This window comes from Acomys russatus, chromosome 14, assembly GCF_903995435.1.
Source record: "Acomys russatus chromosome 14, mAcoRus1.1, whole genome shotgun sequence".
NCBI lineage: Eukaryota > Metazoa > Chordata > Mammalia > Rodentia > Muridae > Acomys > Acomys russatus.
In genome coordinates this window covers 49,357,177-49,373,346 of record NC_067150.1, presented here as the reverse complement: position 1 = coordinate 49,373,346, position 16,170 = coordinate 49,357,177, and the positions used below count along the sequence as shown (strand labels likewise).

General features: G+C 50.8%; 1 protein-coding gene across 1 annotated transcript in view; it reads left to right on the top strand.

Moving 5' to 3' along the window:
* Positions 1–148: 148 nt before the first annotated feature.
* Ccdc33 (coiled-coil domain containing 33) overlaps positions 149–16,170 on the top strand; it is a 110,903-nt gene continuing 94,881 nt past the window's right edge. Inside the window, exons 1-4 of the mRNA XM_051156554.1 lie at positions 149–305; positions 13,627–14,106; positions 14,850–15,199; positions 15,300–15,416. Coding sequence (XP_051012511.1) covers positions 13,797–14,106; positions 14,850–15,199; positions 15,300–15,416 — 777 coding nt within the window. The 5' untranslated portion in view covers positions 149–305; positions 13,627–13,796. The remainder of the gene's footprint in view (positions 306–13,626; positions 14,107–14,849; positions 15,200–15,299; positions 15,417–16,170) is intronic.

Genomic DNA, 16,170 nt, shown 5'->3' with positions numbered 1-16,170 from the left:
CTCTAGAGAAGGAAGCTCCAGAGTGAATGCTCGGGGTATACAGAGCCTCGGTCTCACATGCTCCCCTCACATGCTAGCCAGGCCCAGCAGGGCCAAATGGAGCCCCCACCCCAATCTCCCACCCTTGAGCCCTGTGAACCTTCTGCCTCCTTCCCAAAAATCCTGTCTTCCTGGAAGAAGCCTCTGACTTCCTTCCCATCCCACAGAGGAATCCCCAAGACAGAGCTTTCTCAGACACAACTCAGGAGCCTACACCGGATCCATCTGATCTCAGCGTAAGGCAAACCCTGCCCCTCAGTCCTATGGTAAGCTCTCCGGGGACAGGAGCCTGCCTCTCCCTCCCCTGCTCTCTTTCTCTCCCTTAGGACAGTGCCGGCTTGGAGATCACAGAGACTGTAAGAACCGTCTAGAAAAAAAACACCCTTGTTTTAGTGGCTTTTTTTTACTCATGATCATATGTCCTAGGTTGTTATGTGCCAAGTTTGCTTGAGCTCTGTGCCCCAGGGACAGAGCCTAGTGTGCCCTTTGCCTCTCAAGGGTCACAGCCACTCAGCATAGACAGCAGTTGACCCTTGTCTAATTTTAACCTTGCCTCTCGTGATACCTTTAACAAAGAGAGTTCGGTCCTAGACAGTGGCCAGATGCCTGAACAAGACAGACAGACAATCCCAGTTGGATGCCTTTACCTGTTAACCTTGTCCTGTCTTAGAGGGGTTTCCTGCTACCTCCCAAGCCTTGCTAATTTGCTCACTCCAAATATCTCAGGTGATAGTTCTGTCTCAGCTGCTGATGACATAGGGCCATCTTACGAGACATAACACGTAGGAAGGTAGAAAGGGACAGATCACCATGAACCATCAGAGCTGAAGGGAAAATACAGTGGTGGGGATGGGGGTGGGGAGAGGGAAGGGAAGAGAGAGACAGGCAGTACAGAGACAGCTATATGCAGCCTAAACCTGAAGAGAGGGAGGAAGGGACCCTATCAGGCTGCCTGAAGGAGCCTCTGTCCACTCAAGGATGAACCTATGTAGATAAACCCTTGCCAAAGTCAGGCATGGCTGCTACCCTACCTCCTGGTACCAAATCTGCTCCCCCAGTGGATTTCCTATAAATGCTTCCTCAGATCCCAAAACACCACCTCCCTTTTCCCTAGGGAGATACAGTGGCCACCTAGGTGGCAGCCCTACCTTTCTGGCAGGGATAAGGAAAGTATAAACTTTGTCTTTCTCTCTTGTCACGGACCCAAAAGCAACACTGGGGCCAGTGCCTGAGGCAGAGCAGCACTGGCAGGGGAAGCAGGACAGGTTCCCACAAGGCAGTTGGTAGGAAATTTTAGGGAGAGGCAGACTACCTGCTCTTGTGTTGGTTCTGCCCCTGCAGCCTTGAGTGATGCTATACTCCCCTTGGGTCTTAACCCCACCTCTGTGGCGTCCAGCCTACAGATTCTTCTATTGTGGCTTCTCCCCCAAGACTTGTCTTCAGTGACTTCATGGCCTGAGAATGTGGAGGCACCACACCAGACCTTGTTGTAGCAAGCATATCAAAGCCACAGAGCCTGGCTGGGCTATTCAGCACTGTCCGACCCCCCCCCCCCTCTCCTTCCAGTGCCTTCTATCTACCTTCTGGTTCTCCCATCTACTCTGGTGGGGCCAAGAGGAAGATCCATGGGTAATGGGCAACCATGTGCCTCCAGCTGAAGACAAACTCACTTCTTAATCTCAGGGTTCTTCCTCAGCCTGAAACAAGAACAGTGTGGTCCTCCCACCTGCAAGTCAGAGGACTAGCTCTGAGAGGATGGGAATAAATCATCTAGCCACTCAGGCAAGCTGGTAAGGAGCCAGGGATGCTAAGATATGCCCTTGAAGGACTTCTGCTAAGTCCTGGGCAATAGGTCCAGCCTGCTTCTGGGAGCTGGCTTCATAGTGGCCCCTGTACCCAGAACAGCAGCAGGTGAGTTCTGGAGAGAAGAGGCAATTGGAAGAAAGAACTGTAGAGATCAGAGGAAAGTGGCGGACACGGTAGGGAAAATCATCCTGGGGGCTTCCTGGCAGAGGGGGTATGGAACAGGGCCCTAGGCCAGAGAGGTCAGTCTAGGCATGGTCGTAAGAACAAAGTGTCTGAGGAAGCTGAAAGAGGGAATGCAAAAGACAGAGAGAGACGGAACCAAGGGAGGCTAGAGTGCCCTCCCACTACAGCCTGTGTGAGCTCTGGTGACTGAGATGAAACTGATGCCAAAGTGCCAGGACCTCTCCGGCTAAGGCCATCGGCCATCTGGGCTTGGTAGGGAGAAACCTTGGAATGGAGCTGGTCCTTAAAAGCTTTGGAATAAGGCTTCCTTCCTCTTGGTGTTTTTGTTCAAGTTGATTAAACCTGAGGAATGTTTGTGTCCAGGAATAGAGGCCCACGTGGGTGCCTGTGGTTATCAAAATCTTCAAAGGGCAAAGTGCTAAGCTCAGAAGGAGCCAACAGCAACCTGCAAGGAATGGAGGGGGGATGGCAACATCCCCAGAACTCTAAAGGCCTGTCAGGATCTCAGCAACATCTCCTACATGTCAGTAACTTCACAAGAACCCCAAGAACACAAATGCTTCCCCGGGGGATCCTCAGAACTTCATAGGCACACAAAATCACTCAAAACCCCCAGGACTTTAGCCTGGGGAGGGGTAGAAAGAGGGTCCAGATCTCAGTGAGCAGCAGCCAGAATCCACAGACTCCCATCATCCGCCACCCTCCTGTCCCAGCCATGTACTCTAAACCCATCAACATGCCCCAAGTCCTACAGCACCCAAAACTCAGCTACATCCCAATCCCACCAAAAGATCAGGGCCCATTGGATACTCCAGCCTATTATGGAGCTGGGTGATGGCCCCCCAAATATCATGAAGGTAAGCAGAAAGGCTTCTGCAGCCCCAAGAAGGCAGGGGATTGGGGGTCTGCCCATCTGTACATCACACGCAGGGGGGGAGAGAGAGAAGAGAGAGAGAGAGAGAGAGAGAGAGAGAGAGAGAGAGAGAGAGAGAGAGAAAACAACCCCAGAACACACAGCACACACAGGGGGCCAAACTATCTTGGCTCCACACAGTGGGCTGGGAAGCAGATCTGTTGGCTGCCAAGCTTGAGAGAAGGTGTAAGCGTGGGTGTTCTTTATCTCTTTCTTCCTCTTGACAAACAGGAGGGTCTAAGCACCATGGCATGCTTCCCTGGAATTCTATGCCTCCTGACCTATAGCAGCACGTGCTGGGTTGAGGTAAGGTAGGACAGAGCAGGATAGCTGGCTGTTCCAGAGGAGGGGCGAGTTCTTCCTTTACTAGAAGGGTGGGTTGAGGTAGACCATAGAGGGATGATGGAAGAGCTCAACTTCCGCTCAGGGCAAAGACAACTTCCTTGCTCTCGTGGAATAATGCGTCTCCCTTCTGGTGAGACAATGCTGGTAATATGTAGTTGCTACACAGGCTTCAGATTTGGAGTTACACAGTGCCACGAAGATTGGGCAGCCGTAAGGGTCTAGGTGTCTCCGTTCCCTTGTGTCCTCCCTGGGCAGCATTGCCATGATGAGGCCTTGAGAAGCAGCCGTGAGCTTTGTGCTGACTGCTGGCAGATCTCCTGCCCACCACAGGACAGAACTTGGGTCCTGCTCTGACGTGACTTTTGTGACATTCTCGTATTTTTTTTTTCCAAGCTCCCACTCGCTTCCCAGTCCCCTGCCATGCCCACAGTTGCAATCTGGTCCCTCCGAATAGAGTAGTTTTGCCCACTGCTTCCATCCCTTCAGGCCTCCACAGTTTGACTCTGGTCACAGTCCTACCTAGCTTTCCAGATGGCTCCAGCCCACTTCACCTTGAAAGCTTCCTTGACTTCCCCTTCTGGGCCTCTTCCACTTCCTTGACTGATCTGGGGAGACACAGAGCGCTCCTGACCAACTAGAGCCTTCTTTTCTGAGTCTCAGCCCTGCTAGAGCTGGGATCCAGGAGACTGGCTGGTTTTAAGGACACAGTAGTTGTCCTGAGCAGGTCCCCACACCTGCTTTAAGAGCCACTGTTTGATCTCCCAGAAAGTAGGCCCCTCCCAGCCCTCGGCCTGCCCCCCATCAGACCGCCTTCCTGCAGTGATGGGATCAGAGGGGCCAATCCTCTTCTGTGCAGCTCAGCTCTGTGCCCCTGAACTGCTGGGGCCCCACACAACACACAGGGCAGCACGTCTCCTGTGGTGGAGTCTCTCCGCCCCCTAAACCATTTGCCCGAAACTTGATCCCCTTGGCCCTCAGAATCACCCGCACTGGAGAACCCCGGGCTTTGATGGTTGAGTTTCCCCAGCTGTGGCCACGGGTAGCCCCTACCTAACCTCATTTGTCATCATCCATCACTCCCAGGGGGGCATCGCCTGATGAATTGTACTGAGCCCAGCCACCAGCTCAGCTTTTAATAACTGATCAGCATCCTGCTGCTGCCCAGCTGGGCTGCGGGTCCTGACCATGGGGCAGGGAGGAGGGGGACCACACTTTGATGAAGCTGGAATTTCTGGTATGAGCCATTCTAAGAGGAAGCCAAAGAGCCCCTCAGAGACCCTCCTCTTCCAAGCCTCACAAAGAGGCTGCAGCTCTGGGTCCCACTCACCATTCCTAGCACATTTCTATACACTCCCAAGGCAATGGGGACAGCACCAGATCTGCAGCACCTGTACACTGCTCCCTATACGCATCTTAAAAGGGTACCCTGCAGGGAAGCAGCTGCATGGGGGGAGCAAAAGAGTGCTTAAAAGATGCCAAACCCTTTGCTGTGGCAGGTTGAGTAAGAAAGAGTGGATGAGGGCTAGGAAAAGAAAGGAGTCCTGCTTCTCAGAGGTCAGTCTCCTTTTTGAAGAGGAAAGTTGTTGCAGCCAATCAGGGTGGGCAACCTGGGAACCCTAGGCTCTCCGTGGCCCCGGGAGAAGAGAGTAGGAGTATAGACATTTCCAGGCAGGAGAACCTCAGCTGCCCAGGATGGGAGAGGTGTAGAGGAAACACAAACAGCCCAAGGCTGTGGCTGGGAAGCTGTCAGTCAGCTGGTTGCTGATGGCCCCTTGTTGGGGAGAACTGTTGGCATAGACAGGATTAAGCCATGTGCCAAAAGAATGCTTTGCCTGCCCTAGTTAAGGGAATGTGAAGCCATAGATACGCAGACAATAAGCCCGACACTGTTTAGAGTAGAAAAATAAAACAGTAAGCTTTGATAGTCTATAGTGACGAACAATTTCACCGGGATAAAGAAGGTACTTCCTAGTGCAGCAGATCCCAAGACACATTGCCCAGCAGCAGTAATCACCCTGCCATGGCTGTGCCATATGGAAATCCCATCCTGTTGTATGCTTCAGACAAGAAAATGAGTGTGTTTTGGGGTGAAACTGGCAGGCACACAGCAAACTGTTCAGAGTGGTCACACTGCTGCCATGTGATACAGGCATCTGTTTGCAGGTTCTTGGTCTCCTGGATAAAGGAATTTTTAAAAAGACACAGAAGGGAACTAGAGAACTATTTATTGGAGTCAGGGAGAAAGAGGCTTCCCTGAGCAACAGAGCCTGAAAGCGGGACCTTAGAAGCTACTGGGGTAGGAGGGTGGGGGGTTGGAGGGAAGGGGAAGGAGTGGAGGTGCTAGCTTTGAGAATTTAGAGATCAGACAGGCAAAAGGTTCAGCCATGAGTCTGAACTCCTGCATAGAGAGGTGGAGCTTTGAGGTGTAGAAGGACAAATCTCACTAAGGGACAGCTGTGCCCCATTTCCACCTCCTTTACCTTTTGGCTTACGCGGGCCTCCTTTAGGTAGACTACAGGACTTTTCTCTTCAACCCAAGAGAGGTAACAGTTCTGACAGGGAGGCAATGGCTGTCTTCCACTGACCAGCAAGCAGGCCATTTGTAAAGAGAGTTACCTGCCATCAGACATGGCCTGTTCAGGGGCCAGAGGATACCCACATATTGGTACATCATGTGTCCTAAATGGTGCCTGGGAAGCAGGTGGCTGTGGGTGGGGGTGGGGGGCTTTCTTGCTCCCTTTCTTCCTGCCTACTTCACCATCAACACCACCAGCATGGGGGAGGGGTGAACCTAACAGAAAGGGTTTTACTGGTTGGGAAGGGATGCTTTAAGCTTTCGTCACATGTATAATGTTTTATTTAATAAGCGAAAGGAAACTGTAAGGATGTGCCAAAGCTTGATGTAGATAAGAAGCAGGAAGGCAGCGTAGAGCTGTGTGACTGGACTCCACTCTCAGCCAGTATTGCTAATCTTCCAGACTCCCTTGCAGCTAGATATAACCCTAAGCCTAAGTATCACTTAGCAAAATGGAAAAGGTATTGAGCATAGCTCTTAGGACACGTTCTTGAGAGAGAGGTGTTCTCTTCCTTGTCCTCCTTCCAGAAGACTAAAATGCAGTCTTGAAGGCTGGATCTCAAGCAATCTTCTGGGACTATAAGGCAAATGTCCTGAGTTAAGTAGAACAGAGCAGTAAGTTAGCTGCAAAGATGGAGCCTGAGCTAAGGCTAGACCATAAGGCGAATAAGTAGTCTATTATGGTTCCATGGTCTATCAAAGCCAAAGGAGAGTTAACCACAGAGATCTCATGACGTGGCAGGTCAGTAACTGAGGGAGAAGTTAGGCCAGAGGTAATACCTCCCTGTGCCCATTCCCTTCACAGAACGTTGCTCTGTCCCCGGGAACCTCCCTTCCTATAGCTTGGGTTTCCTCCATTCTGGAGTCAGGAGATCCCTTCTGGGATAAAGGGAAGACCCCTTCAGTTCACTAGTGAATGGAGCCGTAGCTCTCATCAGTATGTCTGCTCACTGTCCATGTGCAGCTGTCTGTCTGTCTCCAATAGCAAACTTCTTCTCCCTTTCACTGTCCCGCCTAGCTGTCTGTCCCTGTCAATCAGTCCCTCCATCCTGAGCGTTAGACTCTTTGTCTCCATCTTTCTGTCTCTCCCTCCTTTACCCTTTTCTTCCCTCTGTAAGAAATGACAAATATGAGTCTTGTCTATCAAATACTACAAAACTTGTATTTATGACAAATAATTCAAAGCTTTTTATGTTCCCCACCTTGTAAGGCTTTTATGCAAATCTTTTAATGTCCCATACACACTGTGCAGTAAAACTGTTGTTTACACAAAGGCCAGCTGCTGTAGTGCAGGAATTCGGTGGCCTGGAGCAAGCGATTTCTTTCCCCTTCCATCATTTCCACTGTGCTAATTCTTTTCAGACTAGCCAATTGGATTAAGACTGTGAGGTGAGACCCCAGCCGAGGGGCAAAGATACAGTCATCACCTGATCAGAATCAAAACCAATGCACTTCCTGTCTCAGTGTGTTTGATCGTCTGAGCTCTCCCTCTTGATCAAAAGTAAAGGTTGCTTTGTCCAGACATGTCAGTTGCAGTGGCAGTCTCCTTCTTTGCCCCCAAACTTATTTCTAACCCCTCCTGTCCTTGCTTTATTTATAAAATGTGTTGCTCAGGCTGGCCTTAAACTTGTAGCAATCCTCCTGGCTCTGCCTCCCAAGTGCTAGGATTATAGGTTTAATAAGCAATTATGCCTGATTTGGGGTATGTTCTTATATTTCTTATATGAATGTGTATGTATGCCCCCCTCTCTCATGTGTGTGTTCATGTGTGTACAGGTGTATGCAACTTCAGGTGTCATCATCAGCACTGCTGCCTGCCTCCTTTGAGACAGTGTCTGTCATTAGCCCTGAAGCTCACAATTAAACTAGCTTTTCTGGGATTCTCCCACCTCTGTCTCCCCAGTGCTAGGATTACAAGTGCATGCCATCACACTGTTATTTTTATGTGGATTCTAAGGATCAAATTCCAGTGCCTCTCTGCAAGGCAAGCACTTTATCATGCCCCAGCCCATCATGCCTCGCTCTCCTAACTCAGTCTGTCTCTAACTCACAAACACACACACACACACACACACACACACACACACTTCCTCCCTTCCTCCTTCCCTCCCTATAAAATTTGCTTTCTCCTCCCAAAGGTTTCAGACAGGCCCCTTTCTCTTCCTCCATCTGGCCCCTGACCAGGCCAGCTCCCCCTGCTACCCGCCCTAGTTCCTGCTCCAGCTTACCTGCTCTGTCTACTGGGAGTTCCTGGAGGCCTGGGGTCTATGGCCCTCCAGGGTACAGTCATGAGTTAGCTAGCCACCACTGGGTCCCAGGAGCCTGCTGGGCAGCCCAGCAGTCGGCAGGGGCAGGCAATCAGACTCCCAAAGGCCAGTGCTGCTGACTCTGCTATTTAGCCTGCCCCGCCCCCCCCCATGCCTTGCCACCCCTGGAACTTCATCCTTCACGGGCAAAGCTGACGAAGGGGTTTGCAGGGGTGATCCCCACAGCTTACTGTCAGAGATTACTCCCACAGCCCCTATCCCGCTAAAGCCAGGGCTAGAGGATTTCAGAGATAGCCATGTCACCCTTGCCTTGCTGGGTCAGTAGGGAACAGCCTCAAAAGTACCACACAGGAGAGAAACAGTTTCCAGGTAGCCAGGCATTCCGTGGAGGGAAAGGAGCCATAACTTCTATAGTAACTGTGCCTTTGCCACCTACAAGCTGAGTGATTATAAGTTCAAATCCTCCAACCTGGGCCTTAGTTTCTCAGTCTGGGGCATGGACACAGACTGGCTGCCATGCTTTCACTTTGCAATCCTGTCACCCTGAGCACCAGTGGCACTCAGACCTGAAGGGAAAAGGATGGGCTTGAGAAGGAGGGACGCTTTGGAGGGAGCTGGGGGGGGGGGGGGGTAGGGGCAGCAGTACAGGATGCAGGCCTATGGGGAGATGGGATGATCTAGGAATCCCACAGCCTGGCACCAGGAGACCTGAGTCCATTCTCTCTACCCACCTGCTCTCTCTGGCCTGTTTCCTCTGCTGTGGACGGGGATGAGTGTCTCAGCCACAGGTCCCAGCAACTTCCAGAGGACTCCCAGATGCCCCTGCTTTTGGTGAGAACTCAGCTCTATACAGAGGCTGGGAGTGGGTGGGTGGAGAAGGAGTGGGAGGTAGGTGCCTGGAGATGGGGGCCTAAGAGCCCTCAGGAGCCCAGGGGTGCTGGCAGGGAGGCTGAAAAGAGTCATTGTGGGAAACAGGAAGAGGCCCTCTGGAGTGGTTAATTACAGACCCAGGCTCCTCCAGACCCCGGCTGCCTCTGAGTGGCCATTCTTCTACAGAAGAAAGAAGAGTTCAGGGCCCCGTTACAGCTTTCATGCTGGAAGTGCTGAAGGTGTCTTGGAAGCCGGCCTTCTGAGACTACTGGTTCCCTACACCTTCCTCCACCCTCAAGGAGAGGATGGACTCTGCAACCCAGGACAGTCTCCTCTGAGATTTGAAAGCTGTTAGCAATGGGAATCCAGACCTGTCTTTCTATGCATGGTTGGAGTCAGTTTCCTCAAGTGTAAAATGTGGGTGCCCTCCAGTCCTGGCAGCATGCTGACCATCTCTGCAGAACTGAGGCTAGGACTGTTCTGGAAAGTCTAAGCATCAGGAGGTCCTGCCTCCTGCCCTGCTTCATAGTCTGTCACGGCTTCCTTTCCTTCTGAGCACAGAAGCTCTTTACTTCTCACAGATGGAATCCAGACGAAATAGGCACAACTAGAGGCTGAGTTGTTTTGACTTTCTTCTTGTATTTCTTAATGTGCGTGGGTGGCTTTATTGTCTGTGCAGCAAGTGTATGCAGAGCCCACAAAGGCCAGAAGAGTTGGATTCTCTGGGGCTGGGGTTATAGAAGATTGTGAGCCACCATGTGGGTGCTGGGAATCAAGCCAGGGTCCTCTAGAAGTGCGGCCAGTACTCTTCACAACTGAGCCCTCTCTCCAGCCCGGGCTGAGTTGTCTTCACTAAATAATCCACTCATTCACTCATTCCATAATGTTTTAGTCACCTCCTGGATCCCTATCACTTGTCCTGACCTGGGCACACAAACCACCACATACTCTCTAGAGAAATGTCAATAGTGACTGGGTGAGTCATCGGTTGCAGCAGGACATGAGAGGTATAGGATGGCCAAGGAGAGCATCCCAGGAGGGGCCGAAGGTAAAGGTTCTGCCAGGCTACAGGAAGAGTCGTCTCGGTTCAGAAGGAGCTGGGCAGTGTGGGCAGAGGAACCACACAAGCAAAGGCAGATGGTGTGAAGGTGCAAGGTCGACCTGGCCTGATGCAATTTGAGCCTTCCCCAAGATGCTATCCTGTAGGATGCAAGCCAGTCTGAAAGGACAGGGCAGAGAGGCTCCATTCATGGGGGCACCTGAGAAGGCCTGCCCAATGAGCATCCAGACAGCAGAAGGTGAGGTTGCCAGGAAATGAGGGCTGGGGGAGGGAGCTGCTGTTTAATGGCAGGGGGGTGGGGGGGGGGGAGGGTTGGGGGGGGCAGCTTCTGTTTTACAAGATAAAGAGTTCTGGAGCTTGACAGTGTAGCAGAGAGAGCACACTCCTGAAATCTATCTCTAAAAACATGATCTGTTTATATCTATATACATAGTTTTTTTTTTTTTAATAATCACTGGTGTTTTGTTTTGCTTCTTTTCTTCATGTAGCCCAGACTGGCCTCCAACCTGATATGTAGTCAAGGATGACCTTGAATTTCTGCTCTTCCTGCCTCTACCTCTTGTATTACACTCATAGCTATATGGTGCTGAAATCAAACCTAAAGCTGGGTGTAAGAATCCTAGCAACTGAACTACATCCCCAGATCTGGGCTTCTTGCCATTTTCTTTTAAAAAAATTTTTACATCTATCTATCTATCTATCTATCTATCTATCTATCTATCTATTGTGTATGTGAGTGAACTTTTGTTCCGTAGTGCTCATGTTGAGCTCAGAGGACAATTTTAGGGGGAGTTGGTTCTCTTCCACCCTGTGGATCCCAGGAATGGAACTCAGGTTTTCAGACTTGGTAGAAGGTGCTTTTACCCACCAAACCATCCCATAGACTTAGTTTTTGGGATTTGGGGGGGGGCACTGTTTTTTAATACAGGCATACAACACAGAGAGAGAGAGACAGACAGACAGACAGACACAGACACAGAGAGACAGAGACAGAAAGACAGACAGACAGAGACAGAGAGAGGCAGGCAGACAGACAGACAGACACAGACACAGACAGAGAAACAGAGAGTGAGCCTACCTAGAGACAGAGTAGGGAAGGGATACTTGGAAAAGATGGGATGCCAGATAGTGGAGCATCCTAAACCATGCTGAAGCTAACAAGAAACCTCAGAGGCTTTGTGAAAAGATGGAGAGGGCAGCATGGAGGACAGCAGTTCTGAAGGGACTGGGAGACAACTGAGAAGACTCCTAGTTCTTCTGGACACAGGCCTTGCCCGCTGGAGCAGGGTAGGAGGAGTGCAGTGTGCAGACTCTCATCTATGATCTCTGGGAGTAGCTTCATACATACAAGGGAAGTGCTGGTTTACCAAGCACTGTTTCAGGACAGACAAGCAAAGACAAATCACAGCCTCCAGTCCATTGCTGGCCACATGCAGGTTTTCAGGCAGCCTCTGCCACTCCCCATTGCCCCCAAACAGCCGTTGTGTGGCTTTTTCCCTGTGTGACTTACAGAGTTCCAAACCACTAGAGCTACGGATGGCTTATCCACCCTACTGCTGCCCGTCACACTGAAGGGGCACCGACACCCAGAGAGAAGGGATCTACTGAGTGTTACCTCTTCCTTGGTGTCTCCTTGGGAGCCTGAGGGAACTGAATTTGCTAGCTGTAAAGGGAGCCTGCCACACATACTGGAACCCTTAGCTGGACTTGCTGGCAACCATCAGTGTCTTTTCCTTTATGAAAATGACTTCAGCCAGCGTGGGGAACTGCAAGTGAGCTGTCCTGAATGTGAGCTGTGCTTTTCATAAACACCCTCTACACCCAGACCTTTCCTTCCACAGCTTGAGGCTACAGAATCCACCCCACCCCCAGCACAAGGTATCACATCTTTGGGTGTTTTGGAGGGGACTATGTGGCTTGACTCCTTAGGTTCAGACCTAAATTCTCACTGAACATTGAATCTGAGTAGAGTTTCTGAACATGCTTTCAGCCTCACACACTCCATCTAGAAAACAGGAGATGATTATGTCCACCTTATAAAGCCACAAGAGTGCCTGGTGCCCAGAAGCTGCTCAGCAGACAGTATCACCAATGGTAATGACATTGATATTATTGGCCGGTGAGGATGAGGAATATAATGATGGTGGTAGTGATGGTAGCGGTGGTAAGGGTTTTGTTAACAGGGGTGGTGATGGTGATAATTGTTGGGGTCTAGATGGTGTGAAGTTCCTTTCTCGAGCACAAACCTAACCCAGATGTGACCCTGTGACTGTGGAAAATAGCAGATAGGAGATAGAGTCTATGAGAAATGTCCTGGGGCGGGGAGTGGGGTGGGGAGAGGCAGGGAGTACAAGAGCTAGGAAGTACAGAAGAAAGAACTCAGATAAGGAGGTCAAAGACACTGTTTTCTCAAGGTCTGCTTGCAATGTCATCTCTAGTAGCTAGACACACAATATATAAACAGCAGTGGGGAAAAAAATAAAAATTTCTCATTCTTAAAGTGATCCCAGAGTCTTGTGTCTCTTTCTACCATCAACAACCCCCTTTTAGGTCCTTGTGATGCCCACTGCTGTACTGGCCACAGTAGGTAATAATGATGGTGGTGACGGTGGTGGTGGTAATGGTAGTGGTGATAGTGGTCATGAGAGCAGTGATGGCAGTAGACTTGGTCTTTATTGAAGAGTGTCTAGGATCCTCTGACTTCCACTGGAACCCAGGACCAGGGAGCACAGGTTCTAGACTGACAACCGTGCTGCGAGAAGCCAAGTTCTTTGTAAAGCGAAGCTGTGTAATTAAGGCAAGCTGGCTGCAGACGCAGCTACTGAGCACACACTCCACTGCCCTAGAGGGCTCTCCCACAACCACATTAAAGACTCTCGAATAGAGACAGGCTCCCCAGAAATAAACAGTTTTGAATGCCACCACGTATCCACATGCTCCTCATTTTCCTATAGACGGTATAAAGTATATCATATCCTAGCATACTTGGGAATTAGTGTGTGTGTGTGTGTGTGTGTGTGTGTGTGTCTGTGTGTGTGTGTGTGTGTGTCCATGCACATGCTGTGTGTATAAGTTTAAGAGTGTATTTATGTTACAAGTACACATGTGTACAGGTACCTAGTGTATTATTTCCCAGGAACCTTTTACCTTTTTTTTTTTTTTTTTGGACAAGGACTCACTGACTGGTCAGCTCCAGGGATGTACCTGTCTGACCCTTCCCAGCAGTGAGATGACAAACACACGCCACCGCTCCCAGCTTCCATGGGTTCTGGGACTCCCAGCTTCCGTGGGTTCTGGGATTCAAACTCAGGTCCCTGTGCTTGTACAGCAAGTCCCTTACTGACCGAGCCACCGTCCCAGCCCTGATCATGTTTGTCTTTCACATTTCGTGTTTGTCCTTGTCTTCCCTGCCTGCTGCCTTCACTAGAAGACAGGCTTTGGGAGGACAGGGGTGTGTGTTTGGGTCACTGCTATATTCAAAAAGCCTAAACCCCGCCTCCTTGAGAGTACATGCTCAGTGGATATTTGCACAAAATAGGAAGAATTAATTGCTGCTTTTGTTCCCCAGTTCAGGCTCTTGGTTTCCTGGCTTGTTGCCTGGATCCTTGTCAAACAAACAGAGAAGGGTGAGGTGTGGCCCAAAGTGCCCAGTCTATCTGTTTTCAGACTGGACCCAGGGTGGGACTGTGAGCAGGAGAGGGCAGCGCTCAACCGGGAGGTCTGGGCCACGCTGAAGCCATGGCCTTTGGAGGTCCTGATCCCTACCTCCCTGCGACCCTGCTGAGCCCGAGGCTGAAGGCTGAAGACAAGACCCTGGACCTGCAGTTTGAGATCTTGAGTGTGGGATTTAACGAGGAGGGCAGATATGCCCTGAGACTGTCAGCTGAGAACCCACTTCAGGCAGGCTCCAGCGCTGGAGTGCAGTTGCAAGTCAATGGTGGGAACCCGGTCCCAGCCTGCTCTGCTGTCACTGAGGTCATTGAGCAGCAGGATCCTGGCCAGAGCCTCACCTTCACCAGGAACAAATTTATCTTTACTTTGCCCAAAGGTACAAAGTGAAGTCACGGGTTGGGGGAAGGAGAGTCCTTGGGACTTCTGCCCTGGACCTTGTCAGGACCCTGGGGAGCTCCGAGGGACCTGGGACAGCCGGAGGCAGAGTTCTAGACTGAACTCCAAGTTCTGCCTGTATGACTATGTGACCTTGGGCAAATGCTGGCCCTGTAAAAAGCTCCTGGTTCCTTCAGTGTCACAAGGGATGCCGACACCATTCTCACAGAGGGCAAAGGTGAAGAGGAGCTGAAGGGGGGTGGTATGACCTTGATAGAAGCGAGCCCCAAAGCATGTTTAGACTGAGGCAGTAAGCATTACATGGGATGATGCTCCTGCTCATTACAGGGATGGAGAATGGGCAGACATGGATGTCTAGACTTGCCTTCTGGGAGCTTCCAGACTGGGTGCAAAGAGACAGGAGCTAGCTAAATGATCTAGAAAGACCAAGCTTAGAATGAGGACTTTCCAGGCAAGATTCCTGGTGTAAGTCCTAGGCTAAACTCTTCCCTGGCCCAGAGTGGTGAGCGGACCAGAACGACCCTACAGGCTATAAGCCTCCTCATTCTGGTGGGCTGGGAGCCTTGGATGAGACCTGAGAGGAGTCACCCACAAGAGAACTCTTAGCCGAGCCCACTTGGATTCAGCTCAAGTTGCCCCCAGGGTTCTAGGTGTCCTTCTTAGGCCCCTGGAAGAGGAAGGGAGACCCCAGAGACCACATTGAAAGCCATGTTCCCCACCCAGGGTTCTGCAAGAATGATGGGCAGAGTGATGCACTCCTGCGAGTGGAGGCACTGAGGCTGGAAGGACCCTCAGGGCAGGTAGCCCAGAGGGTAGGTGAGGCTATCTTCCCCATCTATCCGCGGCCAGATGAACCCCGGATGAACCTCGCAGCACAGGAGCATGAAGACCTGTACCGCTATTCTGGCAACCTGGCTCTTCTGCGAGCCAGTGAGGACCCCACAGCCCGCCACTGTGGGGGCCTGGCCTACAGTGTGGCCTTCCACGAGCACAGGGCCCCTAGGGCTTCTGTCTCAAACTGCCTTCCGGAGCCCAGACAGCAAGAAGTGATGTCACTGCACCCAGAGCTACAGGTGAGTGCTCCTGGGTCCCAGCTCAGGACACAGGCTCTGATAAAACTGGTTATCTTCAGCCCTACAGTCCCCCATGCTCAGTCTCCTACGTTCCCAGCAGACTTCGCGGGAGGCCCTGAGTGACAAGGCAGAAGTCTTTTCTGTGAGTTCATCTAGCACCAAAAATGACCAGGAGAGGCTCAGGCGGGAACCAGGACCCTGGCAGCATCAGGCTCAGGTGAGGGGTGCTAGTCCTTCTGTGGGAGGCTTTGCCCACCATGGTCATGTTCTGTATCCAGGCATCATGCCCAGTTGAGAACTCACAAATCAAGCAGCCGTTCATTTCACAGGTAGAGAAAGCACGCCTCAGGGTTCTGGATTCCACTAAATTTCTACATTTATTGGAAACCTCAGAACAGAATAGTATGTGGAACCCAAGGCTTGGTCAGCCCCTAAGCAGGAGTGCCACTAGATACAATACAGTTTGATACAATAGGGCTGTTGCACATGGTCCTCAAGGCTGGCAGGGATGCTCTGAACAGGGAGTGTAAGTCCCGAAAAGGCTTTCTCAGAAGATGTGTCATTTCAGAGGGGTTCATCTCTTTCTTTCTTTCTTTTTTTCTTTTCTTTTCTTTTTTGTTTTGTTTTTTGGTTTTTGGTTTTGGTTTTTTTTCTTTTCTTTTTTTTTTTTTTTGAGATGTTTCTTTGTGTAGCCTTGGTTGTCCTAGACTTGCTTTGTAAACCAGGCTAGCCTCGAACTCACAGTGATCTGCCTGCCTCTACCTCCAGAGTGCTGGGATTAAAAGTGTGCACTACCACTCCTGGTTGATTCTTCTCTTTCTTCTCCACTCACTTATCTATTTACTCCTTCATGTCATATTTGGCTTTGTCAGACCCACACTAGGTGGGTGAGGTTTAGGGGTGGTAATCTGGAGTTAAGAAAGGTTCTAGGGATGCAGTCTAGGATAAGCTAGCAAAGAGAAGAGGGTGGC